Source organism: Centruroides sculpturatus, unplaced genomic scaffold (genome assembly GCF_000671375.1).
Source record: "Centruroides sculpturatus isolate CEXI.00-Female unplaced genomic scaffold, Cexi_2.0 scaffold40, whole genome shotgun sequence".
Classification (NCBI taxonomy): domain Eukaryota; kingdom Metazoa; phylum Arthropoda; class Arachnida; order Scorpiones; family Buthidae; genus Centruroides; species Centruroides sculpturatus.
Genome location: NW_019384602.1, coordinates 21,335 through 33,547, shown reverse-complemented (window position 1 = coordinate 33,547; position 12,213 = coordinate 21,335). Strand labels below are relative to the sequence as shown.

At 29.6% G+C, this 12,213-nt stretch overlaps 1 protein-coding gene across 1 annotated transcript in view; it reads left to right on the top strand.

Annotated features, from left to right (window-relative positions):
• The window catches only part of LOC111625020 (transmembrane protein 145-like), a 34,301-nt gene extending 22,407 nt beyond the window's left edge, over positions 1-11,894 (top strand). Inside the window, exons 5-6 of the mRNA XM_023368026.1 lie at positions 7,855-8,110; positions 9,474-11,894. Of these exons, the coding sequence (XP_023223794.1) occupies positions 7,855-8,110; positions 9,474-9,640 (423 nt within the window). The 3' untranslated portion in view covers positions 9,641-11,894. The remainder of the gene's footprint in view (positions 1-7,854; positions 8,111-9,473) is intronic.
• Positions 11,895-12,213: the final 319 nt, after the last annotated feature.

The following is a 12,213-nucleotide window of genomic DNA, read 5'->3' as shown; positions in this document are numbered from 1 at the left end:
AAATTCCCCCTACGGGGGGGGGAGATGGACAGGATTAAGGCTTACTGTGAAGAACTCTGCTTCTATTTATACTATTTTACATGCGGTTTTTTGCGTTTTTAATTGTGTTTTAATAGGTTACGTCAACAGAATGTACACTAAGAAGGGATTTTTTGAAATTCCCCCCACGGGGGAAGTGTTACACATTTATAATAGATACATTTTGAGCCACAACAACGCGTGGCCGGGTCAGCTAGTATAAGACATACGTGTTTGTAAATTTAGATATTAAATTTATAGTTTTATAGCATTTAATCTGAATTTTAAAGTAATTCGATTATTTATTATTTCATTTGTTCTGTTTTTACGGAGTTAACATCGAAAAATAAATCGTCGATGTCAAATATTAACTGGGATTTGGATATAGAACGTTACGATGTTAGAAAAGCGTAACTAGGCAAAGTTGTCAAACTGTAGTCCGCGAGCTGTCGAAGTGACAAGAGTTAATCACGTGTTAATAATAAGACGTGGTTTGCTCTATGACGTGTTAGTGCAAAGAAAACGGATTATTCCGCGAGAAGAAAAGCTGCCGGAAACGCGTCAGAGACCTAGTCACGTGACTGAGTGACGTTGAAATTGGGTCACGTGATATGCTTCGCGTGCATCCGCCGTCCAGTGTGCACCTCCACGACGACGGCAAGCTTAAGTAATGGCGTCTCGAACGGAGCACAATCGGTAAGTAGTCCTATGATTTTTTGTTTATAGCTCTTTATATACGGGTCGGACGGAAAAACGTTATGCGTTTTCCGAACGACTATTAAATATACATTCTTTTTAATATAACATAATTAAAAAAATTCATATTCCCTTAATATGCACAATTACCCTCATTTGTATGAGTTACTTTGACTTGGCAGATAGCTATTGGCCAGTTAGCTAAGAAATTTTTACTGTGCAGTCACATTATCAAGAGTAACAGTAAACAAAATGGATGAGTGGAAAATGAAAAAGTGAAAGCATGGAATTTATTGGAGTATAGATGAAAATATATATTAGTAGATTTGGTAAATGTTGTCTAAAATATTTTAATATGTGTATTTTATAACAAGAAGTGATTACTGTGTTATATAAAATAAGATTCCCTGAACTCCAAGTAACATAGAACTGTAGATTTTTAAATCAAAATCAATTCTTCAAATTTGCAGTTACACATTATAAGATCTGATTTTTTTAAAAATATTCTGCCTGTATTAGGATAAACTTCATTTAAATAGTATAAATGAAGTTTATCAACATTAGAATCAGAGTTGATCAGTTGTCTTGTTTCTTCACTAATCTAAAGAATAAATTTTAGTTGTCCAAAATTAGTTGGTTAACTTAGCTGGCAGTTTATCCCAAAGATTTACATTTGTGCTGTGTTCAAAGAATTCTGTAGATTAAAGTGCATTTAACCTTGAGATTAAAATTTGTGCAACTGGCCCTTAAACATCTTTTGCTCAGAATTTTTCAAGTTTTATTAATTTAATAAGATGAATAAAGCTTATTAACAAGGGGGAAAAAATAGAATAAGATGATGGTCTAAATTATAACAATTTGTTTAAATAAGTTTGTCTGTTCTATTTTGTCATTAAAAATGAAGAAGCTTAGCATGGCTGTTCACAATGACTTCTAATGTAAGACACTGTTGATTCTAAGACACATTTCTATTTTGGACAAATAAAAATGATTTTAAAAAAGTGCATCTTAGAATTGAGAAAATATGGTATTAAATATATTAAACTTTATCAGTAAAAATTTCTCAGATAATTTTTGGTATCAGAATATATATATATCTTAAACATTTAAAATTAACATTAATTTTTATTTCTAAGTAATTGTCATTCTGTCATCAGGTTGGACAACAATCTGATGATGAATGATTAACATTATGAAAATGTTAACCTCTTCATATATTGAGGCAGTGCTTTAGTGGCTTATAGAATTGAGTTTATTCTCAAAATTTGATTGGTCTGTTTTGATTAAATTTTGTCATTTTACATAATATGAGATGAGGAAATTAAAAATGTTATAAAAATCAATGTCCAAGATTTCATTTTCAAGATACAAGGTCAGTAGCATGAGCACCAGTAATTTAAAAAATATTTTTTTATGCCAGCAGCAGCTACAAGTGATTATAGTCGGTGACTCCCCAAAACAATATTATAGACTTGCTAGTACTTAGACTTAATTCTTAGTTCATGTCTGGACAGAAAACGAATTTTGTGTCTAGTTAAAGATCTCTCTTGGCTTCTTGAGAACTAGGCTGTTTATTTTGGGACATTCATTGGCTGACACAGTTGCTGGATTTGACTACTTTGGACTTCTTGTAATATATCTGAAAAATCAGGTGTTCATGATATGCCCTCACTTGCTGACCTTAAGGATTGCATGTGAGACATTAGACATTGTATTGTGTGATGGAAGTTTTCATCTGATGCTTAGTGTAATGGGTTGTCTGTAAAGTAAACATCTATTATGATAGGTTAAACTGTGCCCCCTTGGATCAGGTCTGACATCATCTGTGACTTCTGGCTCACTGGAATCTTTTGATAAATGTGTGAGCGACTGCATATGAAGGAACTTACAGGTAAGGGACAGAACATGAAAGTAATGTACTCTAGACTGGTTAACAAATCAACAACAAACATTTTTATCACTAAATCTTATTGTATGCATATAATCATAAACTAATAGGTGCTTAAGGTCAAATTAGACTTATCAGAGAGAGAGAGAGCTTATGCTTATACATATTTCATGTGACAACATATACCTGCAATATCACTTTAATCTCCAAGTGAGTCTTGGAAGTTATGTTTTTAGATTTAGATGGAAGAGTTTGTGGAATCTGTTTGGGATTTATCCTTTCTTGGAAGTATAATTAAATAGGTCTGTCTTGTATAGGTAGCACACACATCCAACTTGATTGGGCTCTTCTAGGTGAAGCAGTTGAGGGATCAGCAGACATTTGGGAAACTGAGGTCAGTTGTGGCAGAGCACTATGGTGGAGGGTCATCATGATGATGAACAAACAGATGAATTTTCTTTCTATCTCTTCCTCTACTGTATCCTTCTCTCACCTTTCCTTTTATTTTGGTCTCATCCCTTTCCATCCTTATGCCTAAATTTAGTGAACTTGTGCAAGGAGCTAGTTCATCCCCAATTTTTGGCAAAGTTTCCTTTGATGAGTAGGTTTTACCAGAAAATTTTGCTTACAAAGGAAATGTTATCAAAGAAAAAAATCTTGCAAACTTCCTCCATTGTATTTGTCATTTCAGGCTTAAGTAATTTTTTTCTCTTCAAACAAATATTAAATAATTAAATTTCCTAAACTACAAAAACACTAGCCTGGATTGTCACACTATCTGGTTGTCCTGAATGATATCAAGAAATGAAATTTGATGTCTATGGTATGAAAATGGTATCTTTTTGTGCCATTGTTATTTTTAAATATATTCTTCCATTACTTATATCATGCTGCTCATTTATTTCTTATGCATTTTGTCCAAGCCTGATTATTTTATAATAGTTAAATCATTAAATGTTAGATTATTTGGGCTATATTTTGGGTAACTATTAACAATTAATGTAAAATAATTGTGAGCTAGGTAAGCTAATAGATAAGTTATTGGGTTTTCTTTGTCTAGGCGTTCTTGAGTCTTACTAGTAATCATTGTCAGAAAAAGCCTTCTAGTCTGGAATCCTTAAGTAAAGAAAAGTTTTGCTTGTTGTTTCCTATTGTGATACAATCTGTCTTTTGGTTTATTTTATGTATTTTCATCGAAAAAATATTCACACACAGACTTGGTCCAATATAATCTTTTATTTTATTAATCTATTAAATAGTGGTAAATAAACACATGCTTGCTGGCCTTATTGTTATAATTATTCTACTTGTCATAGACCTTTCCAATTTCTTTAATTAACACTTAGTGTCCTGGAATGCACTTTGGCTTTTTTAATAGCTTTCTAGGCTGGGTTACATATATACTTCAACAATACAATATTATAATTAAAATACACATAAAATAAGCCAATAAAACACAATATATTTTTTACAAATTTGGGTATTAATAAAAATATTATTACTATTCAAAATTGGTTATAAACTATTATCATCCTCTGTATATTATTATTATTACAGTATTATTATTATTTTCAGTTTCAAAATTTATTTTAAAATTGGTTTTTTCAAATATACCTATTTTTTTAAATAGAATTTAATGTATTTAATAATAAATTATTTAATTATTTACATTAAAAAAGTAATTTTATTTATAGAGTTTATTCATGCTTTTATTGCTTCTGTTGGCAAAAGGATGGGCTATTACTCGTACTGAACTTACTTGGAAGCCTGTTTTGTTCTTCATATGGCTGTTATATACATGCATTGGAGTTTTACTATATGTGTGGAATATGGTAAGAAATTTTAAATTTTGTATTTCATTTTACATATATGTAAAAGTATAATTAAAGATAATTTAAATGAATTGGGTGTTATAATTTTTTATTTTGGATGCATAAATAGATCATTTATAATTTTAGACCAAATCTTGATAATAGATAAAATACTTTTAGTAAAATAAAATGAAACCCATTTCAATATAAAGCTTTTATAAGATTTTGCAGAATTTAACAATAGGAGATATGTATTTATAGTATATTTAGTTTATCAAGTTTAGGACATGACAAAAATGTTTTTATTTACTGTGCAAACACTTTGTACAGTTAAATGAGAACATTTTTGTCATATCCTAAACTTGATAAACTAAATATAAATACTATTAAAAAATTATAATATTAAACAGTTCAAAAATAGATTTTTTCATTGTGCCATCTCCTACTTTTTCCTCTAACTCCTAACATCACCACTAGTTTATCATTGAACATATCATATTCATAAGTATTTAAGCGAATACAAAATTCCTGCTGTATTCTTTAAAGATATGCAGTCAACTTGCCCATTTTATCCCTTTTATTCACATTTATTAAAGTACAATTTTGTCTCGAATCAATGATTATCCTCTTTTGTTATCACAGTCCCAAAACAACAAGCAGCATTTGACTTGAATTTGTTTTATCTTCCATGTATAAAAATATTCATACAGTAAGTCTTCACTTAATGCTGTGTTATCATAACATTGATGTGAAAAAATACTAGTACATTTGTAATCATTTACAATACAGGCACTATCAAGGTGCCTGTAATTGTATATATGCTTATCAAGGTGCCTATATAGTATTAATGAATCAAAAGAAAAAATTAAGGGGTATTTGGATTGAATTTGTATAAAGTTATTAGAAGAATTAATGGAAGATGATACATCACTTTTTTGGGTGAGCATTTACTTATCAGCTTAAATTATCATTTTACAGTTATTTCACTTCCTGGCACTTTTTAAAACTTTGATTTGTTTTAAAGCTTTGGCTTTTCTTTGCCTCTTTCTCTACATTTTTTTAAAGACATGTTTAAAAGTACAATGTCTTTAGTACATTGTATTTAAGATCAGGGCTACCTACAAGAATGGCATAAAGATATGTTTTATAATTTTGGAAACATTTCATATTGTTGTATCAATAAAAATGTTTTCTCCCTATTCATTTATAACCTTTGTTTTTGCTTGCCATTTCTTTTGATCAGTGGCTACTGTAAATAGAGCATGAAAATCTTTGAGTAAACAAATAGTGTGTTCAGGGCGTCTCACTATACCATGATTAGATTATGATCAATGTAAATTGTTAGGATTTCTGACACCAGTCAATTTTTTCTCAAGAGTACTGACAAATCCAAAGCACATGGTGCTTAAAGGTTTAAACCTACATCATGTAGATCAGTGCCTCGCATTTCATCCACTCAACTATCACTGATAGAAGGAGAATGGGAACTTCCACAGACTTATAAGCTAAACACTCAATTTTCAGAGAACTGTTTTTTGGAAACACTTGAGAAGTGGGTCCTATTTGGACAAGGAGTTTTGTGTTTAGGATTACATGCTCACCAAGTTTAAGTTTCATTCAAATTGGAGACCCAAACTGGCCCTCTCCTTGTCAGATCATCCCTTGGATACTAACACAAGTGTTTGTTGGAGTCAATTCATCTTTCATTGGATTCTTGAACTGCCACTGAAAGTTTATGGGGATGGTCATCCAGGACTGACTCCTTTTTCCAGGAAAATTCTAAATAACTTTTTCTGTATTTGAACATTTTGTTCACACAAGTCACAAATTTACAATCATTTGATCAATACAAATTCCTTAGTGTTGTGATTGGGTAAACCTCACTAGCTAGACACGTCTAAACTAGCTCTATCATTCACACTATATCTCCAACTATTATCAGTAGTACCTTACCAAGAGCTGAGATAAAGCTTCACTAGAACAGTCTTGTTAATATTTACACTATGTAGATCTCTAATTAGAAAGAATGTAATTGAAACCCTTTAGACAAGGCATTATGCAGAGACACTGTCAATTTATTTCATCTGGAAGTGTTTTATGTAATTTTTTGTTTTGTTAACTTTGTCTGTAATTGACTTCTTTTGATTCTGGACAACTGTGGTTTATTCTAAACATGAAAAAGTTGTTAACACTTTGAATAAGTTTTACTTATTTGATAAACTCTCATATCTTCCTTCATCTGATTCTACTAAGGTTGCAAGAATGAGATTGAGGTAATCTAGTTTTTTTAAAATTATCTAATGAAATTTGATAGGTTTTTATTTTATAAATACAGTAAACTTTGATTTAATGGACTTCGGATTTAACAGACAAAATTTCTGGTCTGTTTGTCACGTGTAAAAATTAACAGGCGATACTTTTTCAAATTCAGGAGTCCCAGCTCTTTACTTCATGCCACAATGAGTGTCTTGCTATATCATCCGAAGACACAAATAAATAACCTTTGTTTTTGTCAAATTTAAATTTTGTTTTCTTTTTAAGACCATTATTTATTTGTTTAGTTAAATACAATTAAGACGTATGTTCAAAGAAATGTATGTTTGTTTATTTTGATTTAGATCATATATGTGTTTATTACAGTCACAGAATTAGTGATTTTATAGGTAATAATATATGTATAAAACTTTTCTGTGAAATTAAACTTCTCATACGTACATAATTTTAAACACACAAATGTATCTACACAAGTAAAAACAGATAAACTAACTAATTTGTCAATGTTTTAACACATGCATTTGGAAAACCTATTTTATTATACTGGACTTTTGCCTTTATTGGACATTCCATTGCCCAAATTAATCTATTACATTGAGGTTTTACTGTATTTCAATGGAATTCTGCTAATGGATGTTGTCTTTCTCCATGTGCTATCAAGAAACACTTTGTGTCTTCATATGCAATATATTAGTTTCAGTCATCCTCCCAATCAAGATGACTTGGACATTATCAAATTTAAATTGCTTTGTAAAGCCTTTTTGTATAAAAGAAATATTTATGCTTGATATTTTATTATTTATTTACTTTATTATATTACTTGCTGCATTATTTTATAAAAATTAATTATATATTTTTTATTGCTTTGTATATTACACTTTTTTAAAGCATTTGTATTGTACTTTGATTCTTATTTTTTTTAGAATGTGTAGTCCCCCAAATAATTGTCAGGCCACTTTGTGGCTTTACCTTAAAAGCTGAAAAAATAAATTAATCAAATATATTATCTTAAATATATGCAATAAAAAAAATAAGTTTTAACATTTAAATTTTAAATATTTTAATAGTTTAGGAAGTTTTATTATAATTATTACATTTTTAATTTTATCAAATTATTTATTAATATAAATGTACTGTACATTAAATTATGAATATTTTTCTGTACAGACTGAAGTTGATGTAATAGATGATATAGATGAATATCAAACATTTCCTGGATGGATCACACTCATTGTCAGGCTTATTATAATGATTTGGTTTTTATATGAATTACGATCTACTATGTTGGATGAAAATGATAGAGCTAAACTGCGATTTTATGTACATTTTGGAGCAGGAATTTTGGTATGGTTTATATATTTGCCTGTTGTTGCCTTGATTGCCCTTCAGATATCTGCTCTTTGGAGACAGAAACTTTTACTAGGTAAAATATTTGAGAATAATTTAATTATAGTATATTGATTTTAATTAGAGATAACTTTCAGAAAAATATGCTACAAATGTTATCTAGTTTCTACTTTCCTGGCTGTTATCTATACATAACAAGGGAAAGTAATGGAATCATGTCAAATTTGACCCTCTGAGTTTTTTGCAAATCCCCACATTTTAAGATCACCTGAATCCCAAAAATTCAAAAAACATGACAAAAAATTCCATGTGTGTGTTGGTGTTTATTTCATTTAATATCTCAGGATGGGGTGAAGATTAAGAAACGAAATTTGACATGATAGTTTGTGTATAAGGGGCATTGATGCTATTAAATTTTGGTGATAAAAGTTTGAGGGGGGAAGATAGAGGGTGGTCACTCTCTATCTTCCCCCCCTCAAATGTGTCATATCTTGCATGGGGATGGGCTTAATGAAAATTTTACTTGTTAACATTTACAGATCCTTATAAAACTCATCTCTATCCCCAAACTTAAGTTATTTGCAATTTTAAAATAATTAAAAATATATAAAGTTTTTAAAATAAAATCTCATAACAACTAAGAAAGTTACACAACCAACTTGTTGCTAGATTTTTTATAAATATGATTGATTTAATTTTATAAATAATACAGTAGAGCATTGATTTTCCGAATCAATTGGGGACTGGGGTTGTCCGGATAACTGATTTACGTACGAAAAAATAGTTTAACGTATCCGATGTCAAAATTTTTCTCCGTTGCGTGTCACTTCGCGTTGAATTTTCGTCGATGTTAAGCCTAATGAAGACTATTATATCGTTAAAAATTATTTTTTTATTTTGTACAAACAAAATAAATATATTGAAAAATATAAAAATAATAAAAATTTATACTTTAGAAGTTAATTTAGTATCAAAAACATAATATATTTGAGTAGCCCAAGACATATCCAAAGATTGAAGCGCCACAGCACTGGCGAAAATTTAAATTTGCCGACTGGAATTCTTTCGGATGATTGACTTTCGGAAAATCGACGCTCTACTGTACTAATAATATAATAACTTGCACTGATTTTATTTTAATGAAGCAAATTATTATTATTATATAGTTTTTTGTAATGTCCATTGTGTTTTTAATTTTTATTATAAATTTAACATTTAATTTATAATCTTATTTATAATTTGCTGTGGTCTAACCTCAACACTTAAATTCTATTTGAACAATATTTTGAATTTAGGATTTTTAACATTAACTTAATTTTATATTACTTAAATCTGTTTTAATTAAATTAAATAATATAATTTTATTTTATATTTTATTATAATGTAATTTTTTTTCAAGTATCTTTAAATAACTATTTTAATTTTAAAATATTTTTTAGGTATAACATCAAGTGTAGATTTTCTTGCATTTGCAATTATGACACACTTATTGTGGCCTACAAGAAGTGAGCAGTATTTTCAGTTAGCTTCAGAATCAGATCCTGGAGAAGAGCTTGAAGAGTTTAATGAAGCACCGCACAATGTACAAAGATGTCAGAAAGTATGAAACCTGATTAATTTGACAAAGCAATCATTTAAGGAAAATTTGGATATAATAATTGGAAGTAAATTTATAACATGTGAAATGGTTGTAAAGTAATTATATCATAGCATTAATAATAATTGTTGTACTTGATGCAATGACATTTGAATATATTTGCATTTAGCACATTTTATAATTCAAAAAACAATATTTTCAAATATATAATTAGTATTTTTTTTTAATACAAAGTAAGAAATCTATTTAGTTTTATTTTCACATTGTAAATTTAGATGTATTTGAATTGCTTGTCATTTGAATGTATTACCTGTCTGTTTTTGATTGATAAAACTTTCGTATAACTTTATAAGTTGAGTAATTATGTAGAATTCAATTGAATTATGTACTTAAAAATATATGTCTAATTTTATAAGTTAGATGTATTTTTTATGCACCTACAAGGTCTGTTCAAAAAATACGCAGACTGACGTCATAAAACAAAATGTACTTTATGTAGAAGTTACATGTCTGGGTCCCCTTCAAAGTACTCTCCTTCCCAATGCACATACTTATCCCAACGGTGTTTCCACTTGTTCAAACAGTCCTGATATGCTTCTTTTGTAATGTCTTTCAGCACCTTCGTCGCATTTACCTTAATCTCGGGAATCGTCTCAAATCTTCCTTTCAAGGGTCTTTTGATTTTGGGGAACAAGAAAAAGTCACGAGGAGCAAGGTCAGGTGAGTAGGAGGGGTGGGGAAGAACAGTGATCAAGTGTTTGGCCAAAAACTCTTGAGTTCTGAGGGCTGGAGCATTGTTGTGATGGAGAAACCAGTCGCCACTCCTCCACATTTCTGGCCTTTTGCGGCGGATGATGTCCCTCAGACGTTTCAGAACTTCAATGTAGTAAGTCTGGTTCACTGTGGAGCCTTGGGGGAGGTACTCGTGTTGAACAACACCCTTAGCATCAAAGAAAACTATCAGCATCACCTTGACATTAGATCAAACTTGGTGAGCTTTTTTGGGTTTGGGGACCACTTGAAACATACCGTAAGCTTCATAGCAACATCACCGTAAGCCGTGTTGAGCATAGCAAATGTTTCAGTTGCAGGTTTTCCAAGTTTAACACAAAATTTCACAGTAAGTCGTTGCTCCATCAGGTCATTCATTCTGAAATCCGACAAACGAAAAATTCGCACTTCACTAAAAACTGCGTAACTAATCAACAAATAAAGATATCTGTAATCAAGAAACGGCTTTATCACCAGGCGATCTGTACAAACCTAGCGACACCAAGCAGATTTCCCTGGAATCAACTGGAGCCACGCAATTCAAACAGTCTGTGTATTTTTTTAACAGACCTTGTATTTGTTCTAGTCTCTCTAAGTAATTTAAAGAAAATGTCTATCAAATTTTGCCATTTTTTATCAGTATTAATATTTCATTTTGTAGTGGATAATCATTGATGTTGATGGAATTTGATATTTCATGCACATGATTATTATGCATTGAGAGTATAAAAATATTAAGATAACAATTTAAAGTTTTGTTAAATATGTAATTTAAAGTTTTTAAACTTGCAGTTTTAGTATGATGCAAACCTTTTAACTGCAAGAGAGATGAAAGTAATGCATACATTTTGTAAAGTTGTATAGTTTGTAATATGCATTATTTGAAAAATTTAAATCATTGCATTTTCCGTCATAACCTATTTATATTATGTATCATGTCTGTGATAAGATAGTTTTGAACTTAAAAAAAATTTTCAAAAATTGTTTTAAATAGCTTATGATTAGTAACTGTGATGGCAAAGGAAATTGGTTAAACAAATCCTGGTCAAAATTAAACAAACTGTTTTCTGTTATAGCTATTTCTCATTCAAGATGATGCTAATTTCACTTTTGAGATAAAGCATTCAAGCAAGAAAAAGACCAAGATGTCTTCTCATACTGCTACCTTTTGAATGATTAGAAACGATAGAATGCAGTTTTTATGGGAGTGATTGGGGATTTCCATAAAAAATGCTATTTCAATTGCCAGAGTATTTGATTCACATGAATTTTTCAATAAAAATATGGTAATATCATAAATAAAAATTAAAAGTATTTTATTTCTTGTATTCCAATTTTATTGTACATATTATTATTGTATAAAATTAAAAAATTTAACTTTACTAAGTTCATTATATTTTTTTTACCCTGTATGTTAGTATCAATAAATATGTATGATTAAAATTCCTTGTCTTAATAAATATTATAAATTATTTCAGCTAAATATTTCATAATGACTACGTAATTCATGCTTATTATAAGGTACTCATGATAACTGAGGATCTGGATTTTTCAGGTGTTATGAAAATATTTTGTCTACAAAAACAAGAATATATCATTGCCCTTAAGTTGAAGTATTTCAACTATTTACTCTAATTATTTATTCAGTAGTTTAAAGGGCATTAGTTCCTCATCCAGGTTAACAGACTAACTCGAGGCAATATAATGTTCCTCTTCCAAAAAATTAAAATTGAAATAAATCAACCAACCTCTATGGTCATAAAGAATTTTTTAAATTATTAATTTATGAAAAAAGAGCAGAATGGCTCTCT